The sequence below is a fragment of the Loxodonta africana genome, chromosome 2 (genome assembly GCF_030014295.1).
Source record: "Loxodonta africana isolate mLoxAfr1 chromosome 2, mLoxAfr1.hap2, whole genome shotgun sequence".
Classification (NCBI taxonomy): Eukaryota; Metazoa; Chordata; class Mammalia; order Proboscidea; family Elephantidae; genus Loxodonta; species Loxodonta africana.
Window position 1 is genome coordinate 164,972,760 of NC_087343.1, and position 19,570 is coordinate 164,992,329.

Here is a 19,570-nt window from a genome sequence, read left to right on the forward strand (position 1 = left end):
GCTGCACAGCCGGTGGGCAGCAGCAGGGCAAGAACACCATGGCAGGGCTGGAGGCACAGGTGGGGAAGTGGGGGAAGAAGGGCTGGGCGCCATCCGGCCGTGCCCCAGACCCTGGAGCCTACACCCAAGAGTGAATGGCTTGCACACAAGAAAGCCCTGAAACAGCCCTTAGTGGCCACTGAGACCACCTCGTCATTGCCCAGGGGAGAGGCAGTGTTGTAGAGTGGTTAGAGCAGGGGTGGGTTTCAGGCCAGGGTATGAGTCATGCAATTTTTCGATAGGTATGCTAACTTCTCTGTACCTCAGTTTCTTCATCTGTAAAATAGGGTGACTGATATCCCCTCCCTCCAGAGCTGTTCTATGGATTCAGTGAAACATGGCACAGTGACTGTTACACTGTGAATGCTCAATAAATGGGAAACTATCATTATCGAGACTCAAACATGCCTTCCCATCACACCCCTCTCTCTGAATCATGGAAGAGCACATCACCATCTTCAAGTCCTGGAGCCCTGTTCTCTGAGCCTCCACTGGAATTTAGCTGATGGTTTGGGTATCCTGTCTTCTAGGCCTGTTTTGCAGCAATCCCTATAGAACAAAGCACAGGGCCTGGGAGGAGAGGAGGCCACAGGACCTCCAGATCATCAGGTCCCAGCAGAATGATAATGCTGCTTAAAAAAAAACAAATAAAAGCAAATGTGCTGTGAGGCCCTATTAATGAAGTATAATGTTCTGAACAAAGGAGGTGATTGTCCTCCTGGCCTCAGTACAACCCCATTCACCTTCCTGCCGCACCATAGGCACTAATGAAATGGAGTACACAAGAGGTGGCCTATGAGGCTGCACCTCAGCCCCACCCACCCTGTCACCTTGTTTGTCCATCCTTTCCTACTTTCATCTCTCTTCTGTTTCAACTCTCCTTTCTTCTCTCTGCTTTTTTCTCTCTCATCATTTTTCCTCCACCCATCCCTTGCATCCTTCCTTCTCAGTTCTCCCTATCTTTCTTATTCCTTGTTACTTCTTTTCTTCTTTCTATCTTGCTTCCTCTTTCTCTCTGTCCCTGTCACTTTTCTCTCGCTCCCTGTGGTGGCCTGGACCCTGTGCACCTGTCTTGGGGGCTGAGCAGGCCCCAGGCTGCAGAATACTGAGGGGGAAGAGATGGCCAGAGAAGAGGGTGGGGGGGAGGGAGGAAGGGGCCTCCCTGGCAACTCTCTCATGCACACACACAGCACACACATATACACACACACACTTCTGGAGAACTCATCTCGGGGGTGTAGGCACTGCTGAAGCATGGGGCAGGGTAGCTGTCACTGGCCCATCACACTGCCACTACTGAGTATAAAAAAAAAAGCAGCTGATAATTCCCTGTGTCCCCTGTACCCGAAGGACTGGCAGCTGTACCCGGCGGTGGTGGGCAGCAAGGAGCCAGCCTTGTCTCCGTGGTGCTGAGAAAATGAGTGGATGATTGCATCAGGAGGATTGCTCCTGCCAGACTCACTGCTCCCTGGGGCCATCGCAGGCAGGCAGGCAGGCCGGCACATGTGCCCCATCTGGAACACGTGTGTGGTGCTCTAGAGCAGGCCTGCATGCCACGGGTCTGTGGCCAGGGGTGGGAGTCCTGGAGGCCACTGAGCACAGCTCTGACACACCAGCACAGGGGCCGGCACGTGAATACAGGCCGTACTCCATGTAGATGGGGACAAAAGGGGGTCAGGCGAGTACCCAGGCCACACAGGGATGGGTGGGTGTCCTCAGCCCTGGTGGCACTGGGACAGTAGACTCAAATCCCACTTCCGGCCCCCATACACGTGCTCTCATGCACACACGTGCTCACATGCACGTGCCCAAGTGCCCAGGGTCCTCCAGGGCTAGGCAGACACCACAGAAAGTGTACAGTCCAAAGGGTCCCCACAGGACCTGTCCCACTAAGGGCAGCGGGTGTGGGGCAGAATCGGTGGAAAGTGGGCCAGGAGACAGGATCCTGCAGAGGGTCTGAGTGGAGGACGATGTGATTGATGACTCACAGCAAGTAGCCAGGCCTGCCTTCAGAAGGGAGGGCAGGAAGTCAGGGGTCAGGGGTCAGGGAGCAGCCAGCAGCAGGGAGCAGCCAGCAGTATGGAGCATCACTGTGCCCCCATGTGTCCCCCAGGGAACGCATGCCCTTGCAGGGAGCCAAGGGACAGAGACAACAGCTGCTGGAGGCTGAGGGCTGCATGGCGTGATTTGCAGCAAGAGGACTTGAGTTCAAGTACTGCCGTTGGCTTTGAGCCCTATGGCAGGTCTTTTCCCTGTTGGAGCCTCCACATCTTCCTGAGAAACACGGGAACAAAATGTTTGTTCACTGCCTCCAAGGACATGAAAAAGAGTTATTCTCATTGGAGAGCCAGTCCCTGTGCTAAGCACTTTACATATTGCACTATTTAAATTTCACGACAAACACCCATTGAGATGGATACGATTCTTGCCCATTTTGCAGAGATGTGACGTGACTTACTCAACCAAGGCTATCTAGTTGGGGCTCACGTGCAGGTCTCTGTGACTCCACTCCCCACCCTGTGTTATTTGGCCTCCATTAGCATGGGGAGGGCCCTTAGGGAGCCCACACCCCTAACAGACAGAGTAGCAAGGCCCAGAGAGGAGACCTGATCCTCCTGCAGTTGCACAAGTCAGAAGCAGAGTCAGGATGACAGTCAGGAACTCCCAACTCCCAGAACAGCGCTCCTTCCCTACCCAGCTCTGCCTAACCTCTCCTGGTACTAATAGGCCTGCTTGTCAATTTCCCAAGGGAGCCAGCAGGCCCCACGCAAGGGGTGGAAATGGTGCCAAGGCCTTGGGTGGGGCTCAGAGCCCTGCTCCTCCAGCTGAGTCTGGGTACTCTCCACTTCCTAGGGGACTGGTCATCAGAGCCCAGGAATCCATAGGCAGGCCCAGCTTGGACAGGGCTGCCTCCTAACTCTAGTCCCTCTGGCTGGCAGATCTCCTGCCATCTGGGACTGGTCCAGCCAATGGGGAAGCAGGGGGCCCCACCAGGCATCTCTGGGCTCTACCTCCCAGATCTGTGACCCAAGGGGCCAGGGCTTCCTCTGGTTTGCCCTCAGTCCCAGCCCTCCTCACCACAGAGGTCTGAGTGATACAAGCATCTGCCTGGCACAGGGGCACAGAGTCCAGACTGAGGATCCTTGGCTGGGGGATCTCAGGGAGCTACAGGAGGCAGGAGGGGAGGAGCTGGGAGCCAGGCTGATTTCCAGGCAGAGCAGACACCCCAGCAGGCTGCATTTCTCATCAAAATGCCTGAGTCCTACTCTCCCCTTGTTGCAAGACCCCCCACTAATCTCAGGCCCTGGCCACCTACCAGCTCCCTCCTGTTAGCAGGTTTGGAGATACTGAGCTCTGGACTGGGTTTTGGCTACAGATTGATTGGCTACAGCAATGTGTGAGTCCCGAATAGATGGGCTCTGAGCTAGGCAAGCTCTGAGCTGGGATTGAAATTGAACTGAGACCTAGGCCGAGCCTCCTTCCTTCCAGCAGGTGCCAGCCTCCCTCCCCAGCTGGGCTCTCTTGGTTTGGGGCGAGGTTGGTCTCAGGGAGTAGGCCTTGATGCCTGGTGGTGGGGAGTAGAAAGGGCCTTCTATGATCCTGCACTTGTGACCTCAAAGGTCAGGGGCCCCAGGAAGAGAAGCTGGAGCTGGAGCTGGAACTGGCGGCTGGGCCAGGCCATCTCGGGCAGGGTCAACTCTGAGCAGGTGCAGAGAAGGCCTGCACACTCACACAAGGCCAGAGCCACAAGAGAGCCCTGGAGCCTTGCCACACTGGAAGGGTTCCATCCACACAGCTGGGACCAGCACCCAGCAAAGCTAGAGTATCCTGGGTAATGGACAGACTATGAACAGCCTGTCCCCTGGGGTACACTGGGCCTGGGACAATGTCCCAATGGGCCAATTCTTCAAAGCCTCCCTCATGCGCAGACAGAAACACTGGGGGTTGCTGGAATCCAGAGATCTCAGCCAGTCCTGGACTCCGCCCCACCACGGTTTGAGGAGCAACATCCTGGAGTCAGTCAGAGAAAAGTTTCAGGTTGGGGAGGTAATAAGAAGCGAAAAGAGCAGGACGAGGAAGAAGGGCTCTGGGACACAGAGGGTTGCCTCCATCCTGCACCCCAGGCCGGACCCTCACTGCAGGGCTCAGCTCCCTCTGCAGCCAGGATGCAGCTCTGTAACCAAAACCCAAGCCCGCCACCCACCCCACTGCCCCGCCCCACCCCACCCCACCCATCCCACTCATCCACAAGCTGATGAGTCCTAACGGGCCTCCTTTGCCAACGACAAAAATAACTATTTTCAAAATTCACAGCAGGGCTTTCGCCTACACACGCTGCATCGACTGGAACCTGAAGGGAGATCTGCAGAACGCACTGTGCGGGGTGCAGGCACGGCTATGCAGCAGGCTGGCTTTTAACCCCCACACCCCTCCTCCCCACCACTCAGCCTGGGCACGCGCACACACACACACACCAGGGTGTCCAGGCTGGCCAGGTGGGAAGAACTTTCAGATCATTCACTGTACCCAGGTGGACGTTGAGGCCCAGAGAGGGCCAGGGATCTCTCTGAGGTCACACAGCTGCCCTCTCACAGTTGCACAAGTCAGAGGCAGAGTCAGGAACACAATCCAGAACTCCTGACTCCCAGAACAGAGCTCCTTCCTTTCCCTGCTCTGCTCTCCTGCTCTGTCCTCCTGGCACTGTCAGGCCTGCTTGCCTATGTCCCAAGGTAGCCAGCAGGCACCTGTCTATGGCAGGAACGGACTAGAACCCATCTGGCCTGCCTCCTAGCCAGGCTACCCATCCCTCTCCCACTCATTTGGCCAGGCCAAGAGCTCACTCCAGCCCCCAGCACGCACATGCACACGCCCACCAGTGCCCACAGACACAACGGCACCCTCAGTTCATGTTCTGGCATTTTAATCAAGTTCACAGGCTCCTTCACGGCCATTCCCTCAGCCAGTCCTCAACAGCCCAGTGAGGTAGGCAGAGCCAGGGCTGGCACCCCCGTTCGCAGATAGAGAAATAGAGGGGAGGGCTGTGCCCACTGTCCAAGGAGAGCTTGGGGTCCTGATTGTTCATTCAGGGGCTCGTTTCCCAGCTTCCCAGCTGTTTCGACCATCCTTGGCCCTGCAGTGGCTAACAGTTCCTCTGGGTTCTGGGGGCAGGAAGGATCAGTCTGGCCCCGGGACTGGCCCTGGCCATGCGAAGACCCAAAAAGGTCACCTTCCCCCTGATCCCTGCACCTCCACCCTCAGCACTCAACAGAACCCTTCAGAGAGCCACCAGATTGCTCATTCCTCGGCTAGGGTCTCTTCACATCACCCCCTCCCCAGGCCTGGAGTTGCCTCCAAGTGGCCCCTCACCCAAGCAGCACCACAGAATTCAAAGTTCAAGGGCGAGGCCTTAAATGAGCCAGGAGGAGGTAGGGTCAGGCAGGAACTCTATCACGGCCCTGAGCACCAGGTCCACCACCGTAGAGTCACAAAGTCATTACAGCCCATCTTACAGGTGAGGAAACTGAGGCCCAGGGAGCTTGAACAGGCCACCCAAGGTCTCAGAGCATGTCAGTAGAAAAGCAGGACTGGAACCCAGGCAACCCAGTCTGGTTTATTTTCCTCTCTACCACGGAGCCAGCTGAGCTCTCCACCTTGTTCAACCAAGGGGCTTTATTCCCTGGGCAGAGCAGGCTTGACCTCAGGCTCCTCCCTGAGAAGAAACAGGACCAGGCTTGAGTGGGGAAGTACATCTAGGGTGACTGAGACCCCTGTTCCCCCAATCAGATCCGTTGGGACATGAGCCTGGTGTTGAGTTTTCGGAAAAAGGATCGCAGCTTGCAAATCTTGCATTTTTTCTTGCGGCGACCCCGGGGGAAGCCCCGAGCCCTGCCTTCCTCTTCTTCTCCCTCTTCTTCCTCATCACTGGCCCAGGGGCCCCAAGCACCCCCATTAAAGTCAGGGTGGGCCCGGGGATTCTCTGCCGGGTAGCGCACTGGGATGGCTGTGCGGTTATAGTATGCCAGGCGGGCCAACAGGGCACGGACCACATCAGGCCGCTGGCCAGCGAGGTCCTCCCGCTCATAGGGGTCGGCACTGATGTTGAAGAGCCACACGGCCTGGCGGGCACTGGCCATCCGCTCCAGGTTCCACCAACTGCCAGGGAAGGCAGCCAGCGTCTGCGGTGGGATCCAGTCCCCATAGCCAGGGTCTCCCGTCAGCAGCTTCCACTCGCCCACGCGGATGGCGGCCTGCACAGCTGTATTCCAGATGCCAAAGCCGCCCTCCAGCGAGCCGTGCCGAGCGTGGTTGTAGAGGGGATCAATGTTGTGCAGGATCTCTGTGCGCGGCGAGGCCCGGCCCTCACTGATGGCTGGCCACACATCATAGCCATCCAGCCCATCAGCCGCTGAGGCAGTGCCACCTGCCAGACCCACTAGGGTTGGGTACCAGTCAGTGATGTGCACCAGTGCCCGGCTTGTCCTTCGCTTTCGCTTGAGCAGGGGGCTGTGGACGAAGCCAAGGCCCCGCACACCACCTTCCCAGTAAGTGCCCTTGCGTCCTCGGAGCGGCCAGTTGCTGCCCCCTGAGAAAGTCTGGCCACCATTATCGCTGGAGAAGATGATGATGCTGTTGTTGTAGAAGCCATACCTCTTGAGGGCCCAGGTGATGTTGCGCACAGCCTCGTCCATGCAGGTCACCATGGCTGCATACTTCCGCCGGGCCACGTTGCCCATGGTACGGTAGCGGTACAGGTACTCACGTGGGGACTGCAGGGGTGTGTGTACCGCCTGGAAGGCCACGTAGAGGAAGAGGGGCCTCCGGGGGCTGTGGCTGGCCAGGATGTGGCTGGCGCGCTGGGCATACAGCAGAGTGGAGTACTGACCACTGAGCCCCCAGGCCACACTCTCGCCCTCATGCAGGTCAAAGCCGCACACCCCTGGGCCATCACAGTTGTCGTAGGTGTAGTAGTCCACATTGCCTGTGAGCGAGCCCAGGAAGGTGTCAAAGCCCCGGCGGGTGGGCAGACACTCCTTTCTGTAGAAGCCCAGGTGCCACTTGCCCACCATGTGGGTGGAGTAACCTGCCTCCTGCAGCTTCTGGGGCAGCGTCACCTGGTCCAGGGGCAGGCAGTTAGGCTGCCGTGGGCGGATGATGGAATGCTGGAGTCCTGTGTGGATCTGGTACCTGGCAGGGAGAGTGGAAGGCATAGAAGGTACAGGTGAGCGACAGACCACACCCTCCCAATACCCACTTGGATGTGGGCTCTGATTCCAGCACTACCAGCAAAAGGCATAACAGTGACCACCATGAATTACCTAACGTGCTAAGCGCTTTGCATGTGCTATCTCATTGAACGTTCGAAATTAATTGAAGCTGATGTTATTATCATTCCTAGTTTGCAGATGCAGAGATTGAAGCTCAGAATGGTTAAGCCATTAGCATACGATCACACACAGCTACAAAGCTGGGGAGTTAAGAGCTGAACCCAACAATAGCAATAACAATAATAATAACAACTAACACCGAGCACTCACTGTGTGCTAAACATAGTGCTGAGCCCTTTACATGGATTATCTCACTAAATACTCACCATAGCCTAGGAGGTATACATCATTATCATTCCCAGTTCCCAAACTGGAAAACTGAGTCTTGGTAAATTATATCACTTGCCCAGGAATTTACATGGCTGGTAGTTGGAGTTGGGATTTGTATCCTAGGCAGTCTGACTCCTGACCTCAGAGTCCCTAAGCTCCACGCCACTAACTTACTATGGAGTCTGGAGCAAATCCTGCTCCTCTCCCAGGCAAACTCCTATTAACTCTTCAAACCCCAGTCCAAATGTTACCCCAACGTGAAGTCTCTCACAATCCTCCTAAGGAAGGAATTGCTTTTGATTCTGAGTTCCCCCAGCATTTAGTACTCACCATCATCGTTCTAAAGGAGCCCTGGTGGCACAGTGGTTAAAGCGCTTGGTGTCGAATCCACCAGCCAGAGAAAGATGTGGCAGTCTGCTTCTGTAAAGATCACAGCCTTGGAAACCCTATGGGGGAGTTCTACTCTGTCCAATAAAGTTGCTATGAGTTCAAATCGACTAGATGGCAACAGGTTTTTGGTTTATCATTGTCCTAAATGAGCCCTGGTGGCACAATGGTTAAGTGCTTAGCTGCTAACCACAAGGTTGGAGGTTCAAACCCACCAGCAGCTCCATGGGAGAAAAGATCTGGCAATTTGCTCCCATTAAAGATTACAGCCTAGGAGATCCTATGAGGCAGTTCTACTCTGTCCTATAGGGTTGCTCTGAATTGGATTCTACTCGATGGCACACAACAACGACATCATTGTTCTACTTGGCCATAGAATTATATTCAGTTGTATGTGGGTCCTGGGACCAATCATATATAATGGAACTATTCCTTACTCAAACTTGTATTTCCAGCACTCAATTGAAGTTTAAAGGGCATCCAATTACTTATGGTATGAATGCATGAAGAATGATGCTCAGAGGGTTTTAGAGACAGAAGGGACACAAGTCATTGTCATTCTGTCAAGAAACTGAGGTCCAGAGGAGGGGAAGGGCCTTGCCCAAGGTCACTCAGTGATCAGCGGCAGAGCCAGGAATTGAACCTAAGTCCAAGCAAAGTCCAAACAGAGACCCTTTGCCAGCAAACGCAGTCACTTCTTTTCCTCCAAGGGGTGTCAGATTGCTTGTGTGTGGAAGTGAGTTGATTGGAATAGATCTCTCAGGCCCTTCCAGTTCCTGAGTTTTATGAGACTGGCTCCCATGAGTTCATGTGGCCCCTTGATCCAGGTCTTCCCACAGGCCAACACCCCGAGGCAGGAGGGAATGGTTAGCAGAATCCTGCTTTCCTTGTTTACTCATTCATATCCCACTCACTCTCCTGTGGTCAAGGCCTCCGAGTGATCTGCACATGGTGTCTTGCCTTTACTCAAGTCTTAAAAGTCCCAGAGTAAATAAGAAGCCTGAAACTTCACAAGTATGTTAGAATCCCACACCTTTCTTCTCACCCCCAGGCATCCAAGTTAAGCCAAGACCTCAACGTTGGACACCTTTAACAGGGGCACTGAGATGGGTTTCTCTGTTTTGGTTTTCTCTTTCTAAAGCTATTACTGATGCTAGTTATTATCAGCTACTACTGCCGTTTTTAACACTATGTGTCACACATTTATTTTCTCATTTAATCCTCATAAAAAGACTAGAGAGAAGAATATTATTATCCCCACTCTATAGCCGGAGTCAGAATCAACTCTATGGCAACTGATTTTCTAGATAATGAAACTGAGGCTCCCAAAACTGCAGCAAGTGGTCCAAAGTCCGACGGGTGGCGAGCAGTGGAGCTGAGATTTGAACCCAGGTCCATCCAACTCATGCACAAAATCTCTTGGTAATACAGCCTCTCCAGGCCTCAGTCAAGCTTATAAACGATTGGGCTTGACATGAGAAGCACCCAAGAGCGCCGAGTTCTAGCCAGGCCTCTCTTCCTAGGGGTGGGGCATGGAACACTGATTTGTATAGTGAGGCAGGCCAGCTAAGCGTCATCAAAGCCTGTCTTCAAGTGAGTAATATGAGAAACTTTGGCTCTCTCCAGCTTCCCCCAACACCACTGGATGCTTTAACAACCACTAATAAGAGCAATAAGCATCAGTCAGATGGAGCCAGCTGCAGGGGCTGAGGGCAGAACGGCTGCCGGCCACGCTTACCTAACTTCACAGATCAGAGAGCTGGAGTGCTGCCCCCGCTGGCTGCTCTGCTCATTCTGTGGCTTAAACCAAAAGTCACCCCTTGGGAGAGAAATGCTAATGTGTGTGTCGCCTGGGGAATGCAGAGTCCTCCTCCCTCTTCTGGATTCATCAATGCTTGGTCTTCACACACACACTCCCTCCCTTTCTTCCTCTTCCTCCTGCACTCTTGCTCCATCTTTCTATCTAAACACTGTGTGCCAGATCCAAGGAAGTAAATGCACCATGGACTTCCAGCTCCAGGACTCTTATCAAGTAAGCACCTGGCCTGTCAGCCTCAACTCCTAGAAAACCTGATGTTGGGCACAGGCATTGAGTTGGGCCTTTCCTGACTCCTGCTTCAGTTTCTCTCATCCAGGAACAGGGAGAATAAGGCTCTGGTTTCTGAGATCACACTAGTGGCTATTGGGTGGAAGTTGGGAGAAAGCGAGCCTTGGACTCCACCCAAGAAGGATTAGCTTCAGCCCCGCCAAAGGATTTTCTCCTAAGTGGCCAGAGTTTGCCTTCCACACCCCCATCTCCTGTTTCCCTGTTCCTTTAATTCCATAATACTGCTGCCTCGCCAATGGACGACTCCGTACGAAGAAAGCAGCACGTCTCCTTATGGCTCCTAGCCAACTTGGGAGGATTTCACAGATGAAAAAGCAGACGCTCAGAGAAGTGAAGTAACCAGCCCAAGGCTACACAGACCTTGTGTGTGCCTTTCCCGTCTACCTATCAATTCCCTGGTTTTCTTCCAATGTTGTCATTGAACAGTTTGGGGACCTTAATCCTTCCAGTGATTTAAAAAAAAAACAAAACAAAACTGTTGCCATGGAGTTTATTCTGACTCATAGCAACCCAGTGATATAGACACTGTCGTTTACTGATAGCCAAGCAGAATACGCACAACTCAGTCTATCCTCACCACTCCCCAAAAACTATTCTTCACCCTCTTTTATAGACAAGAAAACTGAGGCTTAGAGAAGTTAAGCAAATTGCCCAGGGTCTCAGGGTCTGTAAATAGAAGCAGCAGCAGTCAAAATCAAGCACAGATCTTCAGAGACTGCCATGTTCCTCTAACAAAGAGATGACCAGATGTCTTCTGCACATCCTGTGGAGTGTGAATGTCCCAGAATATCAGAGCTGGAAGATCTCAAAGATAATCCAACCCATTCAGCATACTGGCAGGGAAACTGAGGCCCAGAGAGGGAAGGCAAGGGAATTACTAATTACTAATTAGAGGCTTTTTTTTTTTAATTAGAGGCAGAAGTGACCTTGGTTTCCCAGGTTTCCCAGGTCCCAGCACCGGGGTTGTAGGTGCAGGGGAAATCTAGGGACTGGGCTTAGTTGGGGCTTGGACACCCAGCGCCAGTGACCTCGGCTATCCATCCCTACCTGCCGGTGAGGAGTTGGCTCCGCGAAGGCGTGCAGATGGGCTGGATATAATAGTTCTCCAGTTTGACGCCCTCAGCCGCCAGCCGGTCCAGCGTAGGGGTCTCGATATCTGAGCCATGGTAGCCCACGTCGTGATAGCCCTGATCGTCGGTGAGAATGAAGATGATGTGGGGAGGCTGGGGCGGAGCAGCAGAGGGCTGCTCGCTGACCTCCCCGGGCCCGTCGGCCACCAGGCTGGGCTTGGTCCAGTCCCAGGACAAGTAGCCAAAGCCTAGCAGGCTGACCAGCGAGAAGCCGGTGAGGGCGTGCATCGCCATACTGGTCCGCGCGTCACGGCGGCAGGGCTCCTAGGGCCTCAGCGCCTCGCGCGCCCAGGGCGCACGTCCCGCCTGCCCGCCGGCCGGCCGGTTTGGACGCTGCGAGAGCGCTCAGTGCCCCGGGGGGCGGCTCAATGGCAGATCCCGGACTGGCTGCCAGACGGCGGGGCCGGATCTGCGCGGCCGCTGCGGGGCGCTCTGGGGAGGTCAGGCCCCCGCCGAGCTGCCTCCCGCTGCCCAAAAGCCCGCCTTGCGCCCCTCTCGTTCCTTTTGCCCCAGCTCAGCCGGGCCAGCCTGAGACGCGGCTTGGCGGCTTCCAAAAAGTGCTCTCCACCATCCTCTGACTCTCCTCTTCCTTTTAACCCTCTATTTCTCCCGCCTCCTAATTTCTCTCGCCTCGGCTTTCCCTTTCTCCTCCCCCGACCCTCCAGGCCCCCAGCCCGGCCTCTCGCCCCTCCCGGAGTCCTTAAAACAGGGTGGACTCCCTCAGGGAGGCGGGCAGGACCCCAGCAGAGAAAGGGAGGGAGGCATGGGTTGGGCGGGTCTAGGGTGAGATGGTGGGGGGACACCGCGGGAGAGAATGCGAGAAAGTTGTAACATCTGCCCGGCTGAGCCCAGGTGGAAGGGCGGGACGCCGAGTGGCGGCTCCGCCCCCGGGCGGGAAGCCCAGGCCCTCTCGGCCGCTGGCTCCAGTCCCCGCCCTGGCCGAGAATGGGGAAGGAGGGAGGGGCGCTGCTTGGAATTAGATGAACTGCCCCGGTAAAGCCGGGTCAGAGATTCCTCGATTATGCAGTTTTAGCATTCCCGAGTGCTAACCCACCCAGCAGCTCAGCGGGAGAAAGACCTGGCGATTTGCTCCCATAAAGATTACAGCCTAGAAAACCCTACGGGACAGTTCTACTCTGGCTCATGGGGTCTCTATGAGTCAAACTCGGCTCCACCGCACACAAGTAATGGAAGGGACCCGCGGAATTTTCAACCGGGCCATTCTGCAGATGGAGAAACAGAGACCCTGAGATGGGTAGGAGCTGTTCAAGTCACAGAGCAAATTAGTGGCTTCTCCCCTTGGGTTCACAGTGGCTGTATGGTTGATGACTCCCTTCTGTGGGCCAGTAAAGGCAATGAGGAGAATGGAGACGACTTTGTCAAGCACCAAACCAAAAAACCAAACCAATTGCCCTCAAGTCAGTTCTGATTCGTAGTTACCCTATGATGTTGTCAAGCACCAGGGCCTGGAAATCCAGAAGCTGGGACTTGCCAGCTCCCCTCTTCTCAAACCCAGTCCCCACCTCCTTCAATAATTCACTACTTTAATAAAAAAAAAAAAAAAACCCTTGCTGTTGAGTCCATTCCAACTCATATGTCAGGGCTGGAATCTAGAAAGCAGGGGCTGTTTTGCACATCCTGTATCGATAGGATCCAACCCAAACCCAGTGCCGTGGAGTCGATTCCGACTCATAGCAACCCTATAGGACAGGGTAGAACTGCCCCAGTTTCCAAGGAGCGCCTGGCAGATTCGAACTGCCATTTGGTTAGCAGCCGTAGCACTTAACCACTACGCCACCAGGGTTTCCCCAAAGGGTCCAGCCCACAGTGAAAGCTCAATCAATACCTGTTGCATGAATGGATGGCTGAATGGGCTTCGGGTGCCATCCCGGCCAACTCCCACCCAAGGAAACCTCCAGGCCAGAGAAAGCAAGCTTGGAGGCCTAGGACCAGGCAAGTATCATAAATGGGTAAAGGGGGAGGGTGGGAGGGCAGCTCTATTGGCGTAGGGAGGTGCAGGGCTGCAGTGAACTAAAGACCATAAGCCTTGTTCCCAACTGACGGTTGCCATGCAGAATGTGGATCTTCTGATTTTTTTCAAGAAGAATCCCAATCCAGATTATTTTTAAGTGTTAGTGACTAATTTAAAACAAAATTTAAACACTATGCAGGCCAAATCAAACTTGAGAAATATGTGAGGCTGTTGGGTGCCAGTTTGCAACCTCTGTTCTGTCTCACTGTTGTCCAGAATTTTACTAGGCTGCACTTTTAAATGGAGGGCAGTGGAGGTTCAGTGGTAGAATTCTCACCTTCCGTGTCAGAGGCCCAGGCTGGGTACCCGGCCAATGCACCTCGTGCACAGCCACCACCTGACAGTGGAGGCTTGTGTGTTGCTATGATGCTGAACAGGTTTCAGCAGAGCCTCCAGAACAAGGCAGACTAGGAACAAAGGCCTGGTAATCTACTTCCAAAAATTAGCCATTTAAAAAAAAACAGTAGGGTGCCCAATGGTCCAATCTGCCGATTATGGGGGTGGCGCAGCATCAGCCGTGTTTCATTCTGTTGTGCGTGGGGTTGCCGTGAATCCAGGGCTGACTAGACAGCAGCTAACAACAACCAACACTTTTAAACAGGAAAACTGTGTTAAAGAAAATCAGTTAGGTTTCTTTGCTACTAGGATTTCATCAAGTGTTTAACCAATGCACACTGTTGACCTCCAGGAGGGAGGCTGGTAAAGCTGAACTTCCCAATTTCACGTGGCCAAAGACTCTCTTTCACAGAGCCTCTTGAAGGGCCAGTGTTTGGGGAACTTTGGGAAACATTTCTACCCATCGTGGTGAGCAGGTGTGTCTTCTTTCCTAGCATCTCCCCCTGCCAGTATTCTGCAGTAACCCCTTCCCTCTGACTCCAAGCCACTGTGTGTGGGGAAAGAAACCAGGTCTCCAAAATAGCAGCCCTTGTGAAACCGCATTTTGAAATGAGGGCTGCGTGGGGCCAACCACTCCTGTTTGCTCAAAACCTCGTATATAGGATGACCAGATTTATCAGAAGGCAAAATTGAGCCTGTTGTTCTGGCAAAAGAATGTTGAGGACAGGCAGGTAAAATACAACCTCCTGAGGGGAATGCTGCTAAAATGGTGTTTACAGATGCCTCAGCAGGAGGCTGTCCTGAGATCAAAGAGGGACAAGTCACCGGAGGTCAGATGGACTTGGGTTTTGCATTCTTTGCATTGAGACATTGGTCCGGAGGAATTAGACAGGGCTGCCAGGCATGCGGGTGGGAGTCAAGAGGCTGTGTCACAGCGGAAATAGCCAGGGGACTGGGTGAGGATTCAGCCAGGATGAGAAAAGGTCGAGGGAGTTAGAACCACAGGCTGCGGGTCTCTGGAGCTATCACGGAAACAAGACAGACAGACAGCATTTCTGAGTGCTCAAGCTGTGGGCTCTGGCGTCAGACTGCGTGAGTTCCAATCTTGCCATTTATTTGGAATTTGGCCTTGGGCAAATTATTTTACCTCTCTCACCTTCAGTTTCTTCATCTGTAAAATGGGGTAGTAATATAAACAAGATGCAGTCCAGTGCCCAGCACGTAGTAAGAACTCAATAAATGTGAACTGTTATTATGGTTGTTCTTTATGGAAAAGGAAGGACTAAGACCTGTGGATGAAAATTGTTGGGAGACAGATTTAAGGGATTACTTTTGTAGGAAATCGGGCAGCTTGCTTAATGAAAGGATGGCAGTGATGGGTGAATCACCATATGGAGAAGAGTGGGTGGGCCTCTTAGGCCCAACTCTTGTTCCCCAAAGTTCACATTTTTTTAAGAGTCCCTTGTTAGCCACCAAAATCATGCCCATAGTGGTCTCAGAGGGCACCATTCCCACTCTAAGCTCCTCAGGAAATAAACATTGACCCTCACCTCTTCTATAATGCCCTTGTACAGCTGGGCCAGGCTGGACCATTCAAACCAGACATTTCCAAAGGGTCAGGGAAGACAAGGGGGAAACCAACATAAAGAATAATGTAAGTCCAGGTCATATCGCTTTCAAGACGTGGCTCACTTGTCTTTCCTTTGAGTTCTCTACAGGATGTTTACCTGCCTTCTTCACTGTGACAATGTCCATTGGCCCCTCCACCACCCAAGTAGACTCTCAGGAACTCCTAGATGTCTCAAATTCAGACCCAAGGAGCAAGACTCAGAGAAGCACAAGTTTCTTCTCCAGACAGGCTAAGCTAGCCTTTGCAGTTTCTCTCAGGACTCTGCGTTAGCAGCTAGCATTAGTATTTACAGAAGTTTCATTGATGATGAGGGAGCTGCCTGGCTGTGATCCTGGCGATCAGTCTCAGCAACCCAACAAGACCATTCTCCCCAGTGGCAGGCCCTGCCTTACCCACCTCCTGCCTCCTCTTCCCAGTCCACAGATGCTAGCGTTATGGCGCTTATTCTTCAAGACAATTGGCATCAGGAATGAGAGATCTATCCCCTATCCATATAGGTGTGTTCTCATTCCATAGGCCCCAAAGTGCAACCACCTTAAGACATAATAAGAAACCTCACATCTGCACATGAAATACAGATCAGATATGGCAGGGGTGTTGTTTTGCTACTTCCTAACAGTCATAGATTTTCATTGATGAAATTAGACTTCAAAAAGTATTGAGCTCCTCCTTACTGGAACTATGCAAGAAGGAGATAAAGTGCCCATCTGTCCAGGAGGTAATAGAAGAGAAAAATTAAAGGATTTTAAGGGTCCTTCGAATTCAGAAATGTGGATTCTAATTATTTATCCCCAGAATGCTTCTTAGGAAATGGAGATATAAAAGTGAAAAACTGGGTGAGTCTGTTTTGTGACTTTGTCTTTCACTGCTCTATGTGCATGTGTGTGTGTACGAGTGAGTAGGTGGGTGTGTATGTATTTTTGGTCCTGTTTGAATTAAAATTACCTTGGTACAGATATTATTTCTGAATTATCGCCCTTGGCAAAGATCTTTGCACAGACTACATATACCATGGGGGCAGAGGTGGTTCAGTGGTAAAATTCTCGCCTTTCCTGCAGGAGATTCGGCTTCAATTCCTAGCCAACGCACCTCAAGCCCAGCCCCCACCCCTTCTGTCTGTGGAAGCTTGCATGTTGCCATGATACTGAGCAAGTTCCAGTGAAGCTTCCAGACTAAGATGGACTAGGAAGAAAAGCCTGGCATTCTACTTCTGAAAATCAGCCAGTGAAATCCCCGTGAAGCACAACATCACAACAGGGATGGTGAAGAACTGGGCAGTGTTTCGTTCCATTGTGCATGGGGCCGCCATTAGGTTAATTTGTCTAGGCTGGACAAAATCAAGGACCTAAAAGAAAACATATAAGTCTTTGGAACAGTCGAAAAATGTCGTGAAATTCAAGCCCTTAACTCAGAGGAAAGCTCCTCAGGCCTTCCTTGCTCACAGCCTACTGACTCTTACTCTGTACACAATTCTTACGAAGCTAATTATTTAGTTTCCCAGCCCAGGGATATTCAGTGCAGCTCAGAGAGAATATATAAGAAGGTGGCTTGAGGCAATTGCCCATTTTATAGCAATACCATTTCACAGTGAAATCATTATGGAAAAACAAAAGAATAAACATAAAACTCAGACTGATGGCCTGGGAGTTCCGGGGTCGTTTAGTGCAGGAACAAAGAGCTATATCCACCTGAATAGACCCCAAGGGCATCACCAAATCACAGCCAAGCAAGGAAGTGGATGGTGGGTCACCTTCCAGAGTTTAAATCCTGTTCAGGAGTCTCTTTTTAAGAAATCAGGGAAAGGCATCATCTATTTTTAAAAGTTTCCATCCAAAATGGTGAATGCAAAAAGCTCACGTTGTCAGCTCAGCTTCAGTAAAAAACATCCTCCCTGCAGATGCAGGCTCAGGGTGGCATTAGCATTTGCAGAAGGTTCATTGGTGATGAGGGAGCTGCCTTGCTGTGATCCTGGCGGCCAGTCTCAGCAACCCAGCAAGAGCCTTCTCCCTAGTGGCAGGCCCCATTTTACCCACCTCCTGCCTCCTCTTCCCAGCCCACAGATGCCAGAGTTGTGGTGCCTACACTTCAAGCCCCGTAGAGCCTCTGTGGCTGGAGAGGGCATGTGGCCCTCGGGAAAGAAACGCACTGAGTAGGTGCACAGAATTCCAGTGCCGATGCCTTCTCCAGCGGTTAGGCCATATCCTCCTAGTTAGCAACACCTCTATTTGAAAAAAAGCCTTTGCAAGAGAAAGTTCCATAGGCTCCCTTGGCCACCTAGGCTAGTGACCCCTGATTCTTGCTCTAGCTCCCATGTTCTTTACTAAAGCATCGTTACTTATAATTAATTAATGATTGATGGAAGGGTCACAGGTGTTTAAGAAAGCCAGATCGGTTATCTGGTGGCGAATGGGTTGCAGGGGTTCCAGTTAAGGGTCCCCATAGGAAGTCTTGCATTGAAGCACTCGGCTGCTAACCAAAAGGTTAAATAAAGGTTCAAGTCCACCCAGAGGCACGTCAGAAGAGAGGTCTGGCATTCTGTTTCCAAAAAATCAGCCATAGAAAACTCTGTGGAGCACAGTTACACTCTGACACACATGGAGGCACCATGAGTTGGAGTTGACTCAATGGCAATTGGTGGTGGTGGGGGGTAGGAAGTCCAGGTAGAAACATACCTGCCCAGATGAGTTGTTCTCCCCAGTAGGCAGGTTGAGGGGGCATCTAAGGCCCAGTTTTTGCTGGATGTTAGTTGGGCAACATAGCTCTGGGAGGAAGGAAGTCTTCCTCCTTGATGTTGCAGCATTTCGAGGGGAGACCTACGTCCCCCTTTGGCCCTTGCTTCCAGCCATTTCAGCGGTCTCACCGAGTGTCCCTTGTCTTAGTGGTCAGAATCCCCATATCGGGCATCTGAGTCAGGACTGGCTAAGGCCTGGGCACCCATAGCCTCCTAGCCTTTAACCCTTCATGGGGCCCGGCCCCAGGCAATTCAATGGCTTCTTTCTCTGGCTCTCAATGAAACATTCTTCCAAGCAGATTATTGAAAGCAGAACTCCAGGTGCACAATGGGCGCTCTGTGCTCACAGCCGCTGCCCAATCTGTTTGCCCAGTCCGACTGCAGCCTCGCCTCTCCGCACACTCCCCACCCTCCACCCACTGACCCCGACCCCACCCAGAGGCCAGCTCAAAGGGAGGCCATATGAAAGGACTTGTTCTCTGCACTTTCAGAAGTTCCCGCCATGGCCTCTGCCAGGCTTGGGAGGAGTTAGTTTAACGCGACCCAGGCCTGCTTCCAGCCCATCCATTCAGTGCTCTGCTCCTGCCCTCTTTGATGTCTAGAGGCTTCCACCTTCAGCTGAAGTTTCTCTCACTCTTGCACACACACTCACATGCACCCCCCCAAAAAAGAAGTGAATTCCCAGGGACTCACATGGGGAATGGGGAAGCTGAGATCCAGGCAAATGGAGGGCCCCCAAACGGATGGCAGGCTGCCCATGTCCACCCTCAACAAGGGCCCCAAGTTCCCTCATAGGTTCAATGAAGGCAAAAGAGGGTCCTGGTGAGGGGTGAGACCTCTGGAGCCAGACTGCCTGGATTCCAGCCTGGCTCGGCCACTTGCTAACTCTGTGCCTTAGCTATGTCACTTAACCTCTCTGAGCCTCAGTTTTCTTATCTGTAAAGTGGGAATAATAGTACCAACCTCATAAGGTGAGTACTGTTGTTGTGATGATTGAAGCAGACAAGACGTGAAGCTCTTAGCACTGTGCCTGATACATGATAAGCTCTCATGAAATGATAGCTATTGTTATTATTGTTACATTACTTAGATTCTGTGGTCATTCTTGACTTATATTCTAGTACTACAAGTGAATAGCCTCAGGGAACAAAAATTTGCATTCACCTGGTCAAGTTATCTCTCTCCTCCAAAACTTTCAATGGCTACTGTCTTAGTCATCTAGCACCGCTTTAACAGAAATACCACAAGTTGATAGCTTTAACAGAGAGAAATTTATTCTCTCACAATCTAGGAGGCTAGAAGTCCAAATTCAGGGTGCCAGCTCCAGGGCTGGGCTCTCTTTCTTTGTCAGCTCTGGGGAAGGTCCTTGTCATTCAATCTTCCCTGGTCAAGGAGCTCCTCAGTGCAGGGACCCCGGGTCCAAAGGATGCGCTATTCTCCTGGCTCTTGTTTCTTAGTAGTATGAGGTCCCCATGTCTCTCTGCTCACTTCTCTCTTTTATACGTCAAAAGAGATTGGTTTAAGACACAACCTAATCTTGTACGTTGAGTCCTGTCTCATTAACTTAACTGCCACTAATCCCG

The 19,570-nt window shown here is 52.3% G+C and overlaps 1 protein-coding gene across 1 annotated transcript; it reads right to left on the reverse strand.

Annotated features, from left to right (window-relative positions):
• Window positions 1-4,943: 4,943 nt before the first annotated feature.
• Window positions 4,944-12,049, reverse strand: ARSI (arylsulfatase family member I). Its single transcript, XM_003404601.4, has 2 exons — window positions 11,176-12,049; window positions 4,944-7,224 (listed from the first exon to the last, which is right to left on the reverse strand). The coding sequence occupies exons 1-2, from the start codon at window positions 11,490-11,492 to the stop codon at window positions 5,820-5,822; spliced, it is 1,722 nt and encodes a 573-aa protein (XP_003404649.1). The 5' UTR covers window positions 11,493-12,049; the 3' UTR covers window positions 4,944-5,819.
• Between the last annotated feature and the right edge of the window lie 7,521 nt (window positions 12,050-19,570).